The 23774-nt window shown below is 37.5% G+C and overlaps 1 protein-coding gene across 1 annotated transcript in view; it reads right to left on the bottom strand.

Moving 5' to 3' along the window:
• LOC139741181 (zinc transporter ZIP6-like) overlaps positions 1-23774 on the bottom strand; it is a 52351-nt gene that overhangs the window by 6060 nt on the left and 22517 nt on the right. Inside the window, exons 4-6 of the mRNA XM_071651773.1 lie at positions 21320-21495; positions 19517-19720; positions 17137-17211 (exon numbers count right to left, since the gene is read on the bottom strand). Coding sequence (XP_071507874.1) covers positions 17137-17211; positions 19517-19720; positions 21320-21495 — 455 coding nt within the window. The remainder of the gene's footprint in view (positions 1-17136; positions 17212-19516; positions 19721-21319; positions 21496-23774) is intronic.

Genomic DNA, 23774 nt, shown 5'->3' with positions numbered 1-23774 from the left:
TCATATGTGTCAATGGCACAAAAACTTGAAGTTAGGATGACATTCTGTTGCCATCGTGTCACCTGAACATAACACAGAAGAATTCTATTTTCTATGAAAGTGGTAAGTTCTGGAATGATTTAGATTCAATTTTCAAGAATGTATCCACTCAAAGTGCTTTTACAGTCATCTGTCCATTTTTTGTTAGTTTTGTTCTGTGTGTCAGGTTTGTTTGCTTAATGTTGTTAACACATGTTTCATCTTTCATTTTGTGTATTCAATCTGTCATTTTCATTAAATATTCCAAATTGGACTCTGAATCTATATTTGTACAATTCTATATATTCAATTCTACAGAGGGGATCACGTTTGCCTTGAGCCTTTGGCTAGATACGTGAACTTCCCATCATATATTACACAATACATATTTCTGTTTTTTTTAATGATTATTGATAACGTGAATTATATTGAACTTCTCAACACCGTGGTACAACTGTACATTTGATGCCATCATTCCATGCTTACCGTACACATTTAAGTTATAGACCCAGAAAGGTAACACAATCCATTAATGACGTCAACAACAGCATCCCTCTCCATCTCTCCCTTTTCTGTCTGTCTGTCTGTCTGTCTCTTTCACTCCCCACATCTTCTTTTACAACCATAATTCAAGCCCTCCGTTCAGATGCAAGCCAGTTTATACCAAAACTCGATAAAGAAAGACGTATAAAGAATCATCGTATCGCTGATAGACCGTTCAGATGCTAATTTCAACCGTTCTGGAAAACGTCGTATAGATGTGCAGTTTCTCACTGCACATGCTGTTGTGGGTATGAGTGACAGGTGCGGGGTCACCTTTCATGTGTACTCCCATTAAGCCCCGCCCAGTTATACCGTTCTATGGTCGCCATACATTCAGACGCACAATGGACACGATGGAATGCTGATTCATTATTGAGTTCTAGTTTGAAACGATGCTCTGACCGTTGTTTCGCTATACGTCGTTTCGTTATGCGTCGTTTCACTAGTCAGCATTCAGACGAATAAATTCATCGTATAGCTATACCGTTCTAGTATAAATTTTATGCGTCTGAACACCCTGCTTGTTGTGTATCTCTCGACTGCAGTACATTTGTACCATTCACGATAACTGCTGCACTACGAAAGGGGCACTGTCACTTTGTATCTCCTCCTAGAAGAGGGCTCGTAACAAAACTGAGAGCGCAAATGTTGCGTCTGCCGTACTTTCCCTTAAGCAGAAGCAACAAATAATTGATATTTCTTTCTCCGAAGGACAGGGGTGTGTGTATGATTTTGCAAAAGGCCGAAAATGGCTTAGTGTACTATGTCTATTCGCGCTTTGTGCCATGATTAAAATAAGGCTTTTAGCCATTGTAGTATGATGTATCAAGATATACAATGAGAGCATTACAGCACACATTATACACTTCTGTTATGTGATGAATGTGTAGTTGGGAAACCAAAGATGTTTGCTTCAAAATCGCAAGCTATGTGCAGCAAAACTGAGGGAAACTTATCCATTATTTGTTTTCTATTTGTTTTGTTTTTTTGTGAGAAAATTGAAAAAAAAAAATGCTTTCTTGTAAACAGAGTTCAGTCAGCTATTGTGCCTATACACATCATCATGCATCCTCTGAGCAGAAATATTGATTAATATACTTCAATAAACCGAGCCAAAATCAACGACAACAAACATTTCCCAGTTTTGCCTAGTAGAAGAATGATACACAACGTGTGCGAGTGAGTCAGTTTGTTAGCATCCCTTGACCTTCTGCAATGAGTAACTAATTTCAACCCAGTACAAAGTTCAAAGTCTTCAAAAACTGCTACTGAAGCATGAGACAGGGGGAGGGGGGAACACTTCTCGAAGTCTTACAGCTGCACAGGAGCTGACAAATTGAGCCAAAACTACAGAGATCCTGCCAAATAACCTGCAAAGACTGAAAACTCCCCCTGGGCCTGCTCCCCCTCCTCCTCCCCCCCCCCCCAAAAAAAAAAAAAAAAAAGACAAGACAAGAAAAGAAGAAAACATTCTGGCTGAGTGGGACCAAGAAGGTATCGGTGTGACACCTCCTTGGTGAGACCAACACATCACTTTCACATTTTGCATGCACCCATCTACTAGCATAAAATTGATATGCTCCAAATTAGTTTACTTCAAGGCAATGTCACTCCTATTGAACTAAACCTCAAGCATCAGTACAATTTATCCTCACATTTGTAGTGTACAACAGCAACAATGCAGGCACATTTTTATTTTCCCCTTCTCAATCTTTTGTACATGAAACATATTACCTCTCTCTCTCTATCTCTCACTATATACATACAAAAAAAAAATATATATATATATATGAATTTCATATCTATTGTAGTTTATAATAGTAATGATGTCAATCAAATCTATGAATAAATATACAGATATTTTGTCTTTCATTTATTTCTACATTTATACACTTGGTTAATCATAAGTGTGTTATATATTATATATTGAAAATTACAATATATGCACAATTCATATCATAAAATATACAAATATGCTAGATAATTAATTCTCTTTTAGGAAGACTTAACAGCCTATCGTAAAACCCAAAATGTCTGCATACATTTTAATTTTGAGAATTTTGTGATCGAGAGCCAAGATTCGCGAAATTGAATGCCAGTGGCAATTCGCAAAGGTTCCATGCCACGAAAATATCATGCTTTACAGTAACCTGTGTCGTGCGCCATCATTCCTAGCTGCCTTGGTGAGGGGCACTGACCAAACACGTGAAAGGAATCATGCACTCACACCATGCGAGTGTGACATACACGACGAATGAAACAAGCATATGTCCGAGTCCAAAGTAGAACGTTCAATGGCATTTGTAAAACAAAACACACACACACACACACACACACACACACACACACACACACACACACACATAAAGATTGCAACACAGTGCTCTAATCACACATCAGAGCAGGCAAAAATGACATTGCATTAATCACTTCAACTGAATTATAACTATGAAACACAATAACTGACTGAACAAATGCCAGGGCCCAGAAAATGAACTTCTCTTTAAAATAAGTTTTGTAGCAACAAAAAAAAAAGGCAGCTGAAAACTGCTTATCTAATAGTGGCGTGCAACTGGAGAGAAATGGAGTCAAAAGGGGTCTGAGCTATCGATCCTACAAGAATCTTTGTCAGAGGCAAAATGACAAGCAGGCAGGGAAAGCAATCACATATAATAAGAACTACACACAACAAGAACAGTCATGGGACGGTTGCAATTGTAGGGACACAGAACAAAGAAAACAAAAGGGAAGGGTTGGAGGTAATGGGCAAGGAGTCCAACAGGTAAAGGGATGGGAATTAAAGCAGGAGGGTGGACAGACAAAAGGCAGAGGAGGGTCAGGGATGATCTGGAGGACCAAGGGGGGCAACCTTTGAAGGATAAGGATGAATAGGGAGGCAACATCAAACAAGATAAGGAACAACAGAGGGATAAAGAATGGAAAAGAGTGAAAAAGCAACAGCATGAGTGGGTTGGGTTGGGAGGCAGAACAACCAGAGAGCCCTAACCTGGTGTACAAAGAGGCAACAAAATGAAAGTAAGAGTCAACCAACAAATGCAAGTTACCAAACAGATCAAAGTATATATAAAATAGTAATAATAATAATGATAACAATAATGATGACCTATTCATAAAAGTAAAATAAGTTTTGTGGAGGGTGAGCCCTATAAGCATACCATATACCATAGGCAACAAAATGAAAGTGAGAGTCAACAACAAATGCGTTACCAAACAGATCAAAGTATATATATTAAAAAAATAAAAATAAATGAAAAAAAAATAATAATGATGATGATGATGATGATGATGATGATGATGATAATGATGATGATGATAATAATAATGATGATAATAATAATAATAATGATAATAACAATTATAATAATAATAATAACTATAATGATGATATTGATAAAAGTAAAATAAGTTTTATGGAGGATGAGCTCTGTAAGTATACCATATACCATATACTCCTAAACTGAAAAAAAAAAATAGAGCATAAAGCAGATCAGGGGGTAGCAACTCGCACTTTCCATATTTTCTGGTCAACACCAGCTTTTATTGGCTTGACTGATATCATGTGGGAGGGCTGCACACAGGAGCAAGAAGATCAGGAAGGCTCACCATCAAATGCTTGAGCCCTACTCTCTGCAAATGTTGAATTTCTATTCTGGAAATACAAAAGCCCCCGAGAGGGATATACATGTTATTACCCCCTAACACATCCTCCCCAACTCGGTCGCTATGCACCCTTACTTGCATGCTGTCCCCATCCTCCCCATCCCCTATTGAACACATTCTTGCCTCTCCAAGAAAAATTCCTCCATACGGTTATGCCCCTCCCTTACCCTACCCATCTCTGTTGCGTCACTGAGAAACGTCCTCCACGTCCAATTTTGAAACCCCCATCCTCAGGCACAAAAATTCTAGTTTTGGGCCTGATGCTTGAATCTTGTACGGTAATTCCTTTTCAAATGGAAATCAGAAGTGAGATTCTTATTTGTAATAATCATGCACCATCAGTTATCAACAGTATGCCATTACAAATAAAACATCTAATCAGGGGCGGATCCAGGAATTCTGTAAAGGGGGGGGGGGGCGCAACTAATATTTCTGGTGCCACTTCCGGGTTTCATTTCATTTTTTTTCTTTTTATTTCTATTGTTTTTAACGAAAAATAAAGGGGGCGCCAATTGCGCCCCCCACTGGATCCGCAACTGCTAATGTTTATAAACATGTCCACAAAACTTTGATTACGTCTGAATGTTTTAAAATCTGTATTTAAAAAAACAACAACTCAAAATATTGCTTTAAATATTAAACTGAACTGGCTGCATGAGCCTACTTTTGAGTACATGACTCGACACATACATATATGAAAACAAAAACCAGCATGTACAAATATTGTGCATTCCTGACAGCATATCTGTCTGTGTAAGAAAAACAATATATATATAATATAGATTTCACAGATACTACTGAAAAAGAAACAAAGAATAGAATTAGGGGCACCGTTTTTGCAATTGCTACTGGTCCAAAGGATCTCATGATTTCAGTCAAGTTTGGTATTCCCAAACATTTTGACTTCTGAAATTCAAAACAAGCAGAGAAGAATGTGCGCTGTGAGGTGATATGACTATGTCATACATACTAGGTGTTACAAAAAACATTTCCCACTTTTGATCCTTAATAGTTTGAAAACTATACATCAGATAACAGTGTCATTGATATGAGTAACAGCTGAATAGTGTACAATTTAGTTGGAGGTGATTTGAATATGAGAACATGAATCAGTTTCATTAAATCCCAGTTAATTTTAAAGTTAAGCTCCAGATTTTGGTCAAATTCGAACCCTCTGTACAAAATTGAACTTCACACAAGAACCAATGATGCGTATGTTAGTGTGTGCTTACAATGACCCTGAACAATAGAGATGAATATCACAAATGCCATCTTTTTCAGAGCTCTGCTGACTTGGCCTGTGGTCTCTTGCTCCAAGGCACATAAATTCATGATGGATTGCCCCGGGCACAGCTAGTCTGAATTCATGGTAAAGAGTAAAATGCATGGACATGGAAAAACGTAAGCACATGTTTTAATGTGCTTGCAGTGCTTGCATACACTACATTTCAGGATGAATAAAGACTAGCTGTGATAGTGGAATTTCTCATGAATGTAATAGAACATTCAAACCCTGGCCATTGTTCAGAACCATTGTCTGGGTATTAACCACACACTCCCATACACACCAATTGACCCCGGTGCAAAATGAAAGTTTTGTACAGAGGGTTGAAAATAGAGCAACATCTGAAACCTAACTCAAAAGTAAATCTTGAATTTACTGAAACTGATTTATGCTTTCATTTTTTAATTACCTCCCACAAAATTGTACACTATTCAGCTTTTGCTCATACCAATGTCAGCATTACCAGATGTATAGTTTTTGAACTGTTAAGGATCAAAAAAAGGGTAATATTTTTTTTGTAACACCTACAGTACTTCATTCAACACAAGAAGCGCCGACTCGAGCACCTATGCTCAAATAATCATCCAACAAAATCTCACCCAAGGTTACTCACTTATTTTGCTCCCCACCCCTCCCCCAATGATTAATGTGATTTCTTTTCCTTCTGCACAGTTCCAAGAATCAAGCAAAAGAATTACTCAGTATGAGGACAGTTGATAAAAACATTCTATGTTCCTGTTTGTGCACATACATGTTTTCTGGTATGTTGGCTCCATTGACTTCTTCTTGCACAGCATAAGGTATCAGTTTATTATATGCATTTTTTTTTTTTTTTTGATGAGTAGACTCTATTGTGCCAAGTGCACATGAACAAGAAAAAAAAAACAGGACATTGAAGTTTTTTTGTGTTTTTTTTTTTGGTGTTTTTTTAAATCAGTAATCCTACTGTGTGGTCTTTTCTCTGTATGATATTTACTTTTCTGTGCAGTAAAACAATGGTAAGTGAAAAAACGTGCACAAATCATCCTTGACTCTTCATGTGATATTTTTTTTTCATTCTATAGAGGATCTCAGCGAATGTAACCACAAAAATCTCCTTAACATAAAATGTGAGTGATTCTATTACACCCATCCATCTTCTGTTCATCGTGTACAGTTGAACAACAGTTTGACAGTGTATTGTTGTGTACACATTTCTGCTGAATTGATGACAATTCTCATGAATTCTCTCTCATTTTGTGTGGTTTTTCCCCCTTTCTCTGCTATTGTGTGAGAGCAGGAACTTTGATGACTAACATTAACATCAGCTGGAAAGAATTCCACTGTCACCCCTAATCATCTCGACAAGGATGATGACATTCCAATGTATGCCTTTCATGTTCAGAATTTTTTTTATTTTTATTTTTTTTTTGGGGGGGGGCGGGAGGGTTCTGTTTTTCTACAATGTAAACTCTAAAACATGAGAGGATAAATAACATGTGAATGTTGTTTGTTGTTGTTGTTTTGTTTCAAAGTGCAAATTCACCTATGAGGAAACCAAATTCTTCTGCGAAATTACGATGCTGATCGATGTTTCAATGTGAGAGGGGAATAACTCTTTCACAGAAGCACCGACAATCTTTCAAAGGAAGTTTAATCTGGAGTCAGAAACGTTACTGCAAGGACTGCGAAAGAAAATGAGTTTTTTGTGTGCGATGTCAGTCATCTGCTTTGAGAAGAAATAACGAGTTTCCCTGAATGAAGGAAAGGCTGATTTGTACGCCTTAACTGAAACTTGGTTGACAGATAATGACTCCGCGCTCATCCATGATATCGTCCCTACTGGTCACCGATTTGTTCATTGTCCGCGTATTGGTCGTCGAGGTGGAGGAACTGCCCTCCTTTTTAAGGACACTCTTGATGTCCATCAATTTTTTGCTGGTGAAAAGAGATCATTTGAGTTTGCGTGTTACCACATATCACTCAAATCTTTCAAACTTGATCTCATAAATATTTACAGGCCGCCATATTCTGATGCTCATCCTATATCAATGTCTACTTTTATATCTGAATTTAATGAGTTTATACAAGAGTATTTGTTATGCAACATACCTGTTGTAATCACTGGTGATTTTAATGTTCATGTGGATATGGATAATTATGAGTCTAGGTCATTTTCAGATTTGCTTGAGTCATTTGCTTGTATTCAGCATGTTGATTTTAGTACTCATTTACGTGGTCACACTTTAGATTTGGTTATATCTCGTAAGTCAGACAACATAATTGTGGGTCGACCGTGGCCTGGTCCTTTACTGTCTGATCATTTCTCTGTTATGTGTGAGCTTAATTCAGTCAAGCCACATGCACCATCTAAGAAAATTTCTTATCGCAAAATTGGTTGTATAGATTTAGATTCATTGAAGCATGATGTGGCTAACAGTTTATTATGTACAGACACTCCTGACGATCTTACAGAGTTGGTTATCCTATACAATGATACACTTAGTTCAATTTTGGACAAACATGCACCTTTGATTACCAAGACTGTGTCATCTCATCCACGGGTACCATGGTTCACAGATGATATAAGAACACAAAAAAGAATAAGAAGGAAAGCTGAGAAGAAATGGTTGAGAACGAAATCTCCTCTTGATTATGAGAATTTCAAAGCTGCCCGTAATAGAACTTTATTTGTTATGAATAGTGCCCGTCGTACATATTACTCTCAAATGATCAAAGAAAATAGTTCAGATCAAAGGTGTCTCTTCAATGTTACTAAATCACTGCTGAATATGACAAAGCTTCATGTTGTAATACCTCACCATATTGATAAGAGGACATTTGTTGATGATCTGGGAAAATTCTTTTGTGATAAGATAGTAAAAATTCATTCTCAGATTGAGTCCTCTGTAGATGATGGGATTTGTCCTTTTGATGATATAGATTTTCAGATTTCACACAATGCCAACTTCAATCATTTCAAAATGTTATCTGTAAGAGATGTTGAGAAATTAGTTTCTAGTCTGAGCAAAAAGTCCTGCTCCTTGGATCCCATGCCAACAAACCTTGTTTTGCATTGCACAGAATCACTCCTCCCGGTCTTTACTAAACTCATCAATGTGTCTCTCTCCAGTGGTCTCTTTCCATCTGAGTGGAAAATGGCACTAGTTAGGCCACTTCTCAAAAAACGTGGTATGGAAGTGAGTTATGACAACCTAAGACCAGTTAGCAATCTACAATATGTATCAAAACTGGTTGAAGGAGCTGCTACTCAGCAGATTTTAGAACACCTACAGGGTAATGAATTGCTTCCATGTATGCAGTCCGCATACAGGCAGTTTCATAGCACAGAAACAGCCTTAATTAAGATCAAGAATGATATTTTATTGGCAATGGATGATAAAAAGGTAACATTTTTGGTATTGCTCGATCTAAGTGCTGCATTTGATACTATCGATCATGGGATATTAGTGAAAATATTACATTCATCTTTTGGCATGAGTGAGTCTGTCCTTGCATGGATTGAGTCTTATCTTTTTAACAGACAGCAAAAGATTATGATAGAGGATGTAATGTCAAAGAATTTTGATGTTCCATACGGGGTGCCTCAGGGGTCACGCCTTGGGCCCCTTCTTTTTACATTTTATACAAGTAATCTGATCAAGGGTATTCAATGTTGTTTCCCAAATATTTCTTGTCATTGTTATGCTGACGATACACAGTTGTATATTTCCTTCAGTCCTGATAGTGAACAACACATTGATAGTATTTCAAACTTAGAATCCTGTATATGTTATGTTCGTTCTTGGATGTCCAAACATAAGTTAATGCTTAATGATGGAAAGACTGAGTTTCTTGTTGTGGGGACACCAAGACAAGTAGCAAAGCTGGATATTAGTAAGATATCAGTTGGAGATTTGGAAGTTAAACCATCGAGCTCTGTGAAAAACCTGGGTGTATGGCTTGATTCTCGTTTAAACATGGAGAAGCATATATCAACCACATGCAAGTCTACTTTTTATATGTTGCATAACTTGCGTCACATTCGTAGATATTTGAGCCAGGAAGACGCTGAAACTCTTGTTCACGCATTCATTACCAATAGGCTTGATTATTGTAATGGGCTATTGTTTGGTTTACCAGATTCACAGATAACCAAGCTTCAGCGTGTACAGAATGCATGTGCAAGACTTGTGTTCAGTTCGTCAAAATTTTCACATATTACACCCGTTTTGAAGAAGTTACATTGGTTGCCAGTAAGACAGAGAATTGTATTTAAAATTTTGACACTCGTTTATAAAGTATTGTATGGTCAAGCACCTGGTTATCTATCAGAATTGATATCAATGAAATCACACTCATATTCTCATAATTTACGAAGTACACAGGATAAGTTGCTTCTAAAGCAATCTCACTTAAAAACGAAAGTAACTTTAGGGGACTGTGCCTTCAGCTGTGCTGCTCCAAAACTTTGGAATAAATAACCTGAGAAACTGAGGAAGGCATCATCACTTGTTGTCTTCAAATCTTTATTGAAGACTTATCTTTTTTCAGAAGCCTTTGATTAATTTGTTATTTATTTTCGTGTGTCTAATCAGTGACAGGATCGGAGCTCTGTTACATCACAGCGCAGTAGAGTATATTTACATAGTAGCTGCGCTATACAAATTTGTCTAATTACTATGATGACGACAACAGAAAGGAAATGGTCCTTGGGTGCCTACAGCTCTGTGCAAACATTCATTGTTTTTATGTAAGACTTGAACGGCCGCAGTGCACCGCAGCAATCCAACATATCCCTTAAAGGACAAGTCCACCTTCATATACATAAGGATTGAGAGAATGCAGCAATATTAGTAGAATACATCAGTGAAAGTTTGAGGAAAGTTGGACAATCCGTTCAAAAGTTACGAATATTTTAAGTATCTGCGCAGTCACTGCTGGAAGAGAAGACTACTACAGTGTATGATGTCACATGCGTACAACTATATAAGGAAAATAAAAAGAGAATTTCACAAAACTTTGCATTTTGAATAAAGTGCACATTTCTTCGACTTGTTACTGACGTATGTTAAGGGTAATATTATTCCCCCTGCCTTCTGAAAGAGAGAAGTCAAGTATTCTTTTGTTATGGGAGAAAAATGGAAATATGTTGAATTTTCTTTATTCTTTCTTTATATCATTGTACTCATGTGACATCACAAGCTATAGTAGTCTTTTCATCCAGCTGTGACTGAGCAGAAACTTCAAAAATTCATAACTTTTTAACGGATTGTCCGATTTTGCTCAAACTCTCACTGATGTTTTCTACTAATATTGCTGCATTCACTCAACCCACATGTCTATGAAGGTGAACTTGTCCTTTAAGAAGATCACACTCTCTACACATGGACAAGAAGTTTTAGGATGGAGTTCCAACTGGCTGTAATTATCGTAACAGTTGTAAGTTTTCAGCTTGCTGAGAAATCTAAAGGTTCATTTTGAATGTTAACATAACGTTGCTTATACAGACTGTATTTTGCATGTTTATTTATTACATGAAATGAAATCTCACTTAATGGCATATAAAACTAGAATTATCACTGAAGGTGATTAATACCCCCGCCCCTAGTGTTGCTTTATAGTATGTGATGTCATGAGGGCAATGATGTTAATACCAAGTTTATGCACTTGTCGAATTGGAAACAGAATAATTTTAGTTTACTGTACAATTACAGAGTTAACACTGAGTATATAACTTACAGCAAATGGAAACATGCTTTCTCCCAGCATCATTACACTTTAAGACCATCATACACACCAAATTTGACCTTCATAGCTTGGATGGTTTATTTTGGTACAAAAATGAGTGGATACCATGGCAATGCATTTTCCTTATACTAACACATTGGTGTCTTGCAAAACTACACTTCTAGATCATGATATATACTAAATTTGACTTTAATTGCTTGAATGATGGAAAAGTTATTCGATCTGCAAGGTTTTGGTAAAATTGTGGTTACCATGGCAACAGTTTGTGTGACAAATACAAAAATTATGTGTTCCACATCTATATCTCAGGGCCATAATGCCTACCAAATTTGGTTTCAATTGCTTGAAAACTGTGGAAGAAGTCTACTCCACAGGATTTTAAAAAAAATTTTAAATGTGGTTACCATGGCAATGCATTGTCTGATACAAAGACAAAGGACATTTATGCAAAGCTACACTTAAAGGGCATCATACACACCAAATTTCACCTTCATAGATTAAATGGTTCAATTTGATACAAAAATGAGTGGTTACCATGGCAACACATATTTCTTATATTAACACATTGGTGTCTTGCATAACTATACCTCCCGATCATCACACATACTAAATTTGACCTTAATTGCTTGAATGATGTGGAAGTTATTCAATCCACAAGGTTTTGGTAAAATTATGGTTACCATGGCAATGCTTTGTCCGACAAACACAAAAATTATGTGTTCCACATCTAAGCCTCAAGGCCATAATGCCTACCAAATTTGATTTCAATTGCTTCAAAACTGTGGAAGTTGTTCACTCCACAGGATTTCGAAGAAAACATGCGGTTACCATGGCAACGCTTTGTCAAGTACAAACACAAAGGGTGTCTTGCATAACAACACCTATACATTGTAGATCATCATAGATACCAATTTTGAAATTGATTGCTTAAATACTATGGAAGTTATTCAATCCACAAGGTTTTGGTGAAATTATGGTTACCATGGCAACGCATTGTCCGACAAACACAAAAAACGTCTTGCGCATCTATACCTCAATATCATCATTTATCCTAAGTTTCATTTAAATTGCTTCAAAACTGTAGAAGGAGTTCGCGACGCAAGATTTTGCAACAGACCGACCGACCGACCGACCGACCGACCGCCCGACCAACATCACGGTGATTCCTATATACCCCTTCACACTAATTGTGGCGGGGGTATAACAAAATTCAATCCCATCCAGAAATATGTGCAAAAGTGTAAATCAGAGCTGTATCATGTGAAATCATTTAAAACTGTACCCTCCTGGAAAGCTGGTTATGTCAGTTATCCACTTAATTCTGACAAATTAAAACTGACATATGGAATAATCTTCATGCATAACTCTTTATTAATAGATATATATCAGATAAGTGCCTGGGCATACCAGTTGAGTAATTTTCATCACTTTTTGCGCAGTTTCTATTCGCACATCCCTGTGTCTTTGCCAGTAAATGTTACCTATCTTTTATACGTATAGATAGGGATCACGAAAAGTAAGTACCGTACTATCACAAAGATATATCTTCCTTGGAAAGTGGCTGGTGATTGTGCAATGAGACATCAGTCAATTGTCTGATGTCAATTGTATTAGAATAAGACTAATGAAGTTTGAAATTTCACATATCTTCACCGAATGGTACAAATCACTACTAGCTACTGCTATATACTAGTGTTACTGTTTTGTGTGGACATCTGACACTTTTAAAAGTCCTAAACATGTTTATAACTATCTTGCTTCAATTCTGGTTTTGAATGAAATCCTTACTGTTTTGTTTGTTCAATAGCATCTTATTAATGTCATCCTGAGCACGGTAACAAATTGTACTTCCCAGAGTAAAGGGGCAATTGGGGTCTCCATGAGTTCAAATAGCCTCTGCACTATTGGATATTATCTGATAAAGTTTTAGCAGTGCACAATATAGTTCAATTCACACTCAATCAGCTGCTGAAAATAAAATCAACCTAGTAATGTCCCACGTTGATTTAATTTCTAAGATATTAAAGATACACACTAGCTCCATTTTTTTTTTTCCTTTGGATACCTTCCAGTTACACATTCTGACGTGGAAGCGTCAGCCTCAAGTAACTGTTGTATTATTTGATATTATCTGACAAAGTTTTAGCAGTGCACACCATAGTCCCACTCACAGTCAATCAGTTGCTGAAAATAAAATCAATCTAGTAACATCCCACCACTACTTTCTTTCATAAATATACTTGTGTGGAAGAGGCACACTAGCTCCTTGTTTCCTATTGCAAGCATTTTAACTACACAAAAGAAAAAACAAAACCACTAGGAATTTGAGAACATACACGATTATATCAAATCATGGAAATGCATTAAACTACATGAAATAATCAGTGTGCAGACCTCTGTGAACTAATAATCCTAGTTTTTCTCTTCACCCTGAACTTGGCTTGATATTGGGAGGCTCTGATTGTGTCATTGTAAATATACTTCATCACATTTCTCCTGTTTGTTTAAATAACATGTGGACCCAACAAGTATACTTGCACTTAAATCAAACATGTAAACATCTGTGATATTTTGAAGTTGCTGACTTTTTTTTTTTCCCCTCTCACTCGCTTTTCTTGCCACCTGAAGTTTATTTTAACACTGATAAGAAAAACACCCAAAAAAAATCACTTTGAATCTAGGTAGAAAAATAGAGATGAGGGGCATGAGAATATATGATTAAATTCACAGAAATGAGGGATTATAGCTTATTTCAATGCAACTCAGTAACAAATTTTGAGTACACCATGACGTATCATCCGCCAATGACAATTTACACTGTGACACTCATCATCTGTTTTCAATGTAAACAGACTCTCCCCTCTGTTCCCCCACTGGGCTGTGAGTTACTCAACTTGGACACTGTGACACACCAAGTTCACACGGAAATTCACAAGAAGTTTTCTGATTGTACCACTTTGCATTATCCATTTGTACTAATATGACTTGGATGGCTTTGGTTATAATTTTCACTTTCAATAGAGAAGTGCTTAAACAATGCAAAAAAAAAAATGGGGGAAAAGAAAACAAAACAAACAAATCTACAATGATCAGGTCATAAAGAGTAACAACCAAAAAAGTTCAGATATTGTCCTCACATGGAATAATGTAAAATGCGCAAAGAAAAAAAAAACAAACTACTGTAATTTTCATGATGCACCCGTTTTCATGATGTACCCGTGAATGCACACAATAGCAAAGAATTCCCTGGGCAACTTATTGTTAAGAGCAAGCATTTATTTGTCAGTTTGTTTAATAGTGCGTATTCAAACTGTGCAAGGTGAACACAGCTTTATTTCTACATTACAAGAATACATAACAATGTTTGTTTTGCATCTAGGCTTTTCTGGAATGTATTTGTCTGAGAACCAGCAAATCATACTTTATAGCCTTATTTTGAACTCTGCCATGCATAGACACACGAATAATTTTTGTTTGCTTTTGCACAATATAGACAAAACAAAAACAAAAACAAACTTGCAAGCTGATCTCTATTTTTCCTGATCAATAGGCAAGTTGTATTTATTCCTATTTCCATTTCCACAGATTGAGTCAAGATTTCATTTTCTTGCAGAGTCATGACCAATCAATGATCTCATACAGACTTGCACTGAACAACATGTCAAGAGACAATATCCTTGCTTTTAATAGCTATTGTACAGTATATCTGTTCATATAAGTGATAGAGTAGTTTATATTCGGAGTGAAATACCAACATTATGGTGAGAAGACCAAAAAAAAAAAGGTTTCCATAAGATTCCCACAGGATGAACTGACAAGATTTAGCCTGATTGCCCCAGGAGTCTCACTAACATATATCTACTCCTTTTATTCCATGCAGCAGTGTTAATAGTGTCTCCTTATAGAACAAACAAACAAACAAACAAAAAAAAACAAGGAAGACAAGGAGAAACCATTGACGCATAAAGGGAAATTGTTATTATGGCAAAGAGAAAGGAACATATCACACACATACACACAATGAAAACAACAAGAACAGCATAATCTTGCAAACTTTTGTAAAGGCATTTGAGAAACTACTCCATGGCACGCAGAACCTTGGGTGGCCATCACATTCTCGATATACCAGTACAACAACGTTGTTTCATGCACACGTCACACACATACACACAATAAAAACAACAGTGACACCATACTGTATACGCCGAATATTTCGTGAGGTTTTTATTTTTGCGAATTTTGCGAGTCAGGTGCTATTCGCGAAATTAAAGACACGCGAAAATATTGACTCTGATCCCGATGTGAATGTGACATACGCGTGTACACTTCTCCGTTCAGCACAGATTCCACGATCGCGAATATAACCACTTGCGAAATCGTCGGGAATTCCCGATTCGCGAAAATTTAGACTTGCAAAATATATGGCGTATACAGTACTTGCGTTAACTTTCTTGAAGGCATTTGAGAAACTATTCTATGGCACACAGAACCTTAAGTGGACATCATATTCATGATAAAGGTGAAACAAACAAACAAACAAACAAACAAAAAAACACATAAAAAACACACAAACAAACTGAACTGCAGAAATATCAAAAGCAGTGGGGAGGTGGTTAGTAGTGCAAGACAAGGTGTAGATAAGAAACTTTGCATGCATTTTACTCTAATTCTTTTGTGTCTGTTGAAAAATATAAATCAAATGCTGGAAACAAGTGGAAACATGTGGAATGCAATTGGAATGCTAGTTCTTTCTCTTTTGTTGAAATGATTGAAATATAAGAGGAAAGACATTATTCATGCAGAAGAAGAAAATATGCAGAGCCAAAAGAGAGAGTGACACTTTAGGCACGGTCAGACTGGCAAAAGATCAAGAAGTATAAGACCGCAAAGTTTTTGCGATCTTTTGTCGTGCAGTCATGCTGGCAGCCAAACGTCTCGATCTTTGGATCGAGAAGTTTGGGTCATTGGTGCATGCGCGTGGGCAAGAAAGAAGAAAGAGGGCGCTGTCCGATGGCTAGTGATTGTGATGTAACAATGCACCCCTGTACATGACAATGGCCTTGCGCTTCAGAGACACCGCTTGCAAACAGGTGGTGGATTGGTCACGTGAAAAATAAAATAAGGCAAAGTTTTAGTTGCTAGTGGTCACACTGCCAAAAGATCGAGAAGTTTTGCGGGGGTGAGGAAAATATCCCTAGTTGGAGTGGAAAGTTTCGTGAGAAGTTATGCGGGAGGTTTCGCGGGAAGTTTGCAGTCACACTGGCAAAACTTTGAGATCTTAATCGCAATCTTAACCTTCTCGATCTTTTGCCAGTCTGACTGCGCCTTTTGTGTTAAACAAATAAAATGCTATAATGCAGCTATAAAACTTCAAGTAGAATCATGCACTTCAAAGACAACATGAAATATCCCCCTATTTAAAAAGGGGGGAAAATGAACACCATGTAAAATGTGTCCATTTGTGTGTACTGTTTTGCTCATTTTTCCAACACTGTTATTTTTGTCATTTTTGGCATATATTCTATTTTGAGTGATCACAAAAGCTTTGGTCTTAAGTACATCACTCTTTTCCATTGCTGTATTTTCTTTTGTCATCCTTGCAATTATGCAATATGCCTCTCATTCATTCATTCTTTTCATTTGTAAGTATATTTTGTATCATACATTGTATATCTTACAAATTGTTATATAATATAATTTGTCAAATGTGTAGTTCGTATTATGCATTAGCTTTTCTTGGTGGAAACAAAGTAGAATTTAATTTAACTGAACTATGACATAATGTCAGCGGAAAGAGGAAAACAAAATTTTTGCTGACAGTGACTCAAAACATGGAGTGAAATTTCATGCTTCTACCAATGTGGTCATTCATGACACACAACATCACTTGCCTCGATGTGGTCACTATGGCAACTGCCATCTGGTTGACTGGGCTGATCCATTACCAGGGAGATCTTCACAGGCAAAAATCGGGGTGGGGTTCAGAATAGAATGCAATATATGATTGGTCCTGTTAGAGTGACGTATGATTTCATGGCGCATGCTCGGTTTAATAAGCTGTCAATTTAGTCAGAATTCTGTGAATACCTAATCACCTTGTACTCCCTGATTGACAAAAAGAAAATAATGAAAAGGATGCTGCATATGACAGTTCCATTTACCAAAATGTCAAATCAAAGACATGGTTCATGCACATGAAACAGCATACACCCGCACATACTTTAAGTTAACATTCAAATTCATTGATATGAAACAAAAATTAGATGATTTCTTCAAATATTAGCTGAATTATTTGCACAATTAATGAAATAGAAGCAGATATTATATTAATTTGTCTGATCTGTATGCATGCATATTTTCAAACATATGCATAATCCATCATCCCTGAATACATTAATTGTACTATCACATGCACCCAATACCAGTATATTAGCAACCTCAGTCAAAAACCCTGATTATGCCAACACCACTACAAGCATGCAATGAATATTATCAGATTTACACAATTAGTGTGTCAGCACTGAAATCTGCAACAGTGCTCACTGTGGAATGATTGCTAAGTCTGAAATCAATGTTTTCTACCAAAATATGCAACTCTTTGCTGGCTTGCTAACAAGTCCAATTAAAACGGATGTCTTTTAATATTCTTGCTTCCTCAGAAACGCAAGGCACAAATCTTGCAGTCTGAAACAGCACACACACACACACACACACACACACACACACACCATCACAGCAATCTTAAAACTGTGCAACACTTCACAACTGTGCATGCTATAAACAAAGTCTGGATGTAAACACTGCCCCTCACCGACAATTAGCAGTCACATGCAAACACCCTCGCTCATAAACTGCAAATTGGAGACTAATGACACACTCAGATCAAAGCCCTTAGACATGAAGACATATAAGCTACGCATCTTCAAATCCATCACAACAGCGGCTGCAAATATTTGGTCAGTTTAGACAAGTGACTGAAATATGCCTCTTATACTTTGACCTCCATAAGTACCTACATTTTACGATACCAGTCAGAGTCCATAAGGTTAACTTTCAGTTGAATGATTTTGAAATGCATTAAGGGAGGGAGTAATATCATACAGACGCTCATCTTTCGTCTTTATGTAGAACCCTTGACAGTCACTTTCTCTAATCATGCTCGATTTGATTAGAAGAGAAGAACGCAGTTAAAAAGAAAAAGGTTTAAATGATTACAACTATTCAAAGTCAGCCAAAATGTAAGTATGTGAGTGTAAAATTTCGTAGCTTCCAACTGAGAACTTCGAGGCACATACTCAGTACATCGCATCAATCCATCACCACTGTACAAAGCTGCAGCTTTGCTCTGCAGACCAACATACAGACGCACCAAATATACAGACACACAAACACAGACACAAACACACAAAACAAAAACACGTCCCTTGTGTAGACAGACTCACCGTTTGCTACTCTGAAAGCATTCTTCTGACAAGGAACACATTTCCCACTCAATTTTTTAAAAGTAGAAACAACAATTTATAAGAATTTAAGCAAACATGCTTTGTAATTTACAATGAGCACAACCATGATTGAATGGATCGCCAAGCCTGAAAACTTTCTGACTGTCTCTCACCACAACATGAAAACATTTTATAATCGATAGGATTCAACGTGGACTCAGAAAAGTGGCAAAGCCCCAAGTCTAATTGCAGGTCTCCTGGAATTACGTTTGCATTTACATTTTCAGACGAAGAACGCCGACTTGGAGATGACAACAAAGAGACAGAAGGTCACACAGCTTGAGATAGACAGAGAAAATAAGAGGGAAAAAAATACGAAGCTTGAAAATCTTTGTGCGGAAAGGAAAAAAAAAATCAAAGAGGATAAGTTGTGCAAATAAGAACTTGCCAGACTTTCCAGTCACTGGAAAACCCTGCAAAAGATGAACAAGAGGAGGAAGAATACAAGTTGTACAAGCAGAGTAAAATAAAGAGAAAAAAAAAAGATTGCCAAACAAAGAGGAAGGGCAAGAAACAAAGAAGAAGTGAAAAATATGAATAAGGACAAGAGAAGACCTCAGGGAGAAGAAAGAGAAAAAAAAAAGAAAAAGAAAAAAAAGGAAGAAGAAAAAGAAGAAAGAACAGAAGTTGAGGAAGGAAAAGACGTCAAGCTGAGAACAAAACTGTGTCGTATAAAAAGAGGACAGAGAACAGAGGTACCTCGCACTGAAGAGCTTAGCAGCTGGGCATAATCTCACCAATCTTAATCTCATCTTACCAGTTTTGTTCTCGGCTGCTTCTGGCACATCCTCATCACCTGCTCGAAGATGAAAAAGCTGAAGATGCCGACCAGCACCGTGCAGCCACGCCACACGACCAAGTTCTTGTCCAGGCCTGCCTCCCCCGCCGCAGCGGCGTGAGAGTGCCCGTGGCCAGCGGTAGAATTTCCGACACTTTCGCTGTGACCGTGAAGTCCAAATGCCTGCATTGAAAGAAAGAAAAAAGATTGCAAGAAAAGAAAAGAAAAAAACCCCACAAATTTGTAGGCTATCATACGAGACTGTAGAATATAAAATATGTGCCATCACTGAGGAAGTCGTTTATACTATCATGTCACAGGGTCTGGTGTTTTATGTTGTGCAAAAATTTTAAAGCAAAAACAGGAATATACTTCTTTCTGTTTTGCTCCTTAAAGGTAGGGAATCCCATTTGCATGCCTTAAATGAAGAGTTGTATAAATACAGTGGTATGTTGAAGAGAGTATCATTTTAGAAACTCCCATAAAGTATTGAAAGTGGAAGGTAACATTTAGTACATTTTTATTGACCGTTAGATTTTGAATTGAATTTTTTTCGGGGCTCACCGTAAATTCCAGTACATTACTAGGCTACCTTTGCAGACCCATGCACTGCATGTGTGTCCATCATGTATATTTTGTGGTGAAAGTTCATCAAAACTTACAAACATTTCTACATACATTCTTGCCACACAATCTATATGTTATTACATCAGCTCTTATACTTTTAGATTTGTGTTTATAGATAAAAAATACAGAAGACTGCAACAAAAAGGCTTAAGTGTGGCTGACACACAGAACTAAGCTGAGTAGTTGAGTTTTGTGCATTATTCAAATTGTAGATAACTGTTGACTTCCAAATTTCTCAGCATTGGCCTAAACAAGTCCCCTGAGGTTCATATTTAATGTTTTGCTGCATTTTGGGAGGTCTGTAAAAGGTATTCCCTACCTTTAAGAAAGTCTTTGTCAATGAAATAGGAAGGGAGGGGTATATAATATAATTGTGTGTGAAAAGATTACAATAATATGAGAAAGTTTTGCTGAATTTTTCCATCACAGATACATGTACTTACTATACTTTTGAAGCAATAACACTGTATTCATATCAGTAGTAGACAATTAAGAACCCTGTGGCCTGAATTATGGAAAAAAAAATTGGCTCAAAGTTTGCTTAAAGGTGTAAAGTAAACACTGCAGACAAAAAGACTTGTCTTTGTATCAAAAGTAAAAGAGAAGGTAATGTTAAGGAGAATCTTAGGCTATGTCTGCTGTGTCTGAATTATCCATCCTTCCATTTAGAAGGATAAGGGAAGGAGGAAGAGTAGGAGGAAGAGGAGGAAGAGGAAGAGGAGGAGGAGGAGAAAGCAGAAGGAGGAGGAAGAGGAGAAGGAGGAAGAGAAGAAGGGAAGGAGAAGGAGAAGGAGGAGGGGAGGAAGAGATAGAAGAGAAGGGGAGAAAGAGATGGAGGAGGAAGAGGAGGAGGAGGAAAGGAAGGAGGAAGAATAGGATGGAGGAAGAGGAGAAGGACGAGGGGAAGAAGAAGGGGAGGAAGAGATGGAGGAGGAAGAGGAACAGGAACAGGAGGAAAAGGAAGAGGAGGAGAGGGAGGAGGAAGAAAAAGAAAAGAGAGAAGCAGAGGAAGAGGAAGGAGGAAGAGGTGGAAAAGGAAGAAGAGGAAAAGGAGGATGAGGGGAAGAGGAAGAAGACGAGAAGCAGACACAGGAGCAGGAGCAGGAGCACGAGGAGGAGAAGGAGGAGGAGGAGGGCATCTTTCTCAAGACTCACATGAGGTAAGAGATGGAGAACCGAGTCACCGCTGAGCGTCCCCACTGCCATGGCGACGAGGTAGGAGAGCAGACGACCGTACGCGATGGGGAAGCGTTCGATGCACGGCACCATCATGATGCAAGTAATGGATGCCACGCTGATCAGTGTCACAGCCCCGATGGAGTAGCCCCACACTGTAATGTCACATCAGCCGACAAGACATTAGCAAATGCAGAGAATGAAATATCAAATACACAAATGCTCTCCTATCATCAGCACATTTGCTGTTTGCTGAAAGAAAAAGAAAAATTAATTTCTTCAAAACAGGATTTATTTCATTCTAAATTTTTGAAAGCTACGCAAACCTCACACTCTAGTCTGTTGGCACCAAATCAAGTTTTTCATCACGCACCTTTCTTACATGTAAGCTTGCAATTTGAGAGCTTAGTGATCCCATCTACACAGCTGGAATCCTATTAGGTAACTGCTACTTGGGGATTAAATCTGACAGGTGGCCAAAACATGCACTGCAGGGTCTGGGACTTTTGTTATTTTGATATCAATCTTTGAAAAAAAAAATCATGAATTCAAAGAATTGTAGGAATGTGTTATGTTGTACACGGCTGTGACATATGGAAAGGCATTTTATTATGGCAATCAATAGCATGAGTGCACCTAGAATAATCTAACCACTTTCACTTCACAGAAAAAATGAGTTTGTACGAGAATGCAAAAACAGGCATGTAATCTATATTAAAATCCCCAATGACAAAAACTCCTAAACTATGGCAATGAAATTGTGAACAAACAAGTACAGCTCTTTCAGGAGTGCCTGATTTTATGAAAGCATGTGAACAGCACCTTGGAGAGATTCTTTTATGACAATGACCCGCAGGAATAGAAGAATTTGCCATTTGTGGATCAGGAAATGGGACAGATTGAGATACGCATATCATGGTTGTGTGAAAGGAAAAAACTTGCACTAGAATTTGTTTTTGTTTCTTCTTTTTTTCTTCTGTTTGATTGGTATGAGTAATATCAATAGCAACCAAAAAAGTAGCACTGATAGTACGACCAGGCCTGTCACATGGCAAGCTTGTGGGTGTATATCAATGTGGTAGTGGTCCATTGGGGGGTTATAGTGTGGAGTTTACTTCAACTCTCTGAGTGCAACATTCGCATGCCCAGTTCAGTTGACCCCTTGTCAACTTCGCATACTTTGTTCAAGCGCAAGATCATGCACAAACCGGTTGATTTCTAATACTGGTGGTCATTTGCTAGAAAATCAGCCACAGCTTTTGTCACGGAATGTACATCACCGCAAAGCTTGCAATTCTGTCTGTCATGCAAATTTTGCTGTTTTGCATTTCTAGAACAAGTGCTTCCATGAAACCTTACATGGCTTTGAGACACAATGCCCTTTAAAAAGCCCTTTAAATGCATTATAGTCTCAGAATAATGTGGTAAGCAGGAAGTTTAAACTGTAGCACACAAAAGAGTTAACATCTCATGAATCTTCTTTCCTTCTGTTCTCCACCCCTTTCTCGTCCATTTCTCAATTACCTTTCCTACCTTTCTCATTCCTCTCATTCTCTCATTTCCATTCCCTTCTCTTCCATCAACCTTTTCCATCTTTCATCATTCCTATTCCGTTTCTTTTTCTTGCTTCTCTATAATTCTTTCTCGATATCAATTAATGCCCAATGGAAAAAAAAAGATTATATGAACATAAAAAGAACATCTCAATGAGTAGAACTATTCCTGGAAAAAGCTACACAGTCATTTTCGGCGAATCAGGAGCACAAGTCTGTTATTAATTTGAGACGACACTGATCTTGTACTTGATTAGCCTCCGCTGTGTGGGCCGGAAGTGTCGATCAATTCAGAAGTGAGATGCCATTTTTTTTTTTTTTTTTTTTTTCAAGTGCTGGCCAACAATACACTACAAAGGTAGCCTTTGGTCATACAATGGCGTCATCCTGACAATAATGACGTAGAATACTTCACTCGCCCACGTCAAAACGAAAGCCATCTTTCTTGTTTTATTGTCTATTTTCCATTAGGTCCACAATGCATCATTTACTAATTAAACATGTCGTCGTGTGGAATTATTGTCCTTGCAGAGACAGGCTGTGAGGGGGATGGCACAGGCACCATATTAAAAATGTATGCAATCAGCTTAATGGTGTGAACAACGGAAGGGGGAGTCCTATAAAAAAGATAATAAAAAAAAACTAATTAAAAAAAGGCGGAACTTATTCTATCAATATCTTTCTCTTCTTGCGTGGTAAAACTTAAAACTATTCTGACGCAAACTGCATGGTCTTGATGTGACTGTCAAGTTGCCTTTGACATTTAAAACAAAAAAGCCACAAAACCTTGCTGAAAGCGCCTCCTTGACACGAGACTACTTCTACCACTGCTTTGTACTCCAAGCACTGAGATGTAACTAAAAGTAACCTTCAAAATGGAT

This window comes from Diadema antillarum, unplaced genomic scaffold (genome assembly GCF_040938485.1).
Source record: "Diadema antillarum isolate AM-2024a unplaced genomic scaffold, OU_Dant_1.0 seq00000908_RagTag, whole genome shotgun sequence".
NCBI lineage: Eukaryota > Metazoa > Echinodermata > Echinoidea > Diadematoida > Diadematidae > Diadema > Diadema antillarum.
Note: the sequence above shows the minus strand (reverse complement) of the source record. Positions and strands in the feature narration are given on the sequence as shown.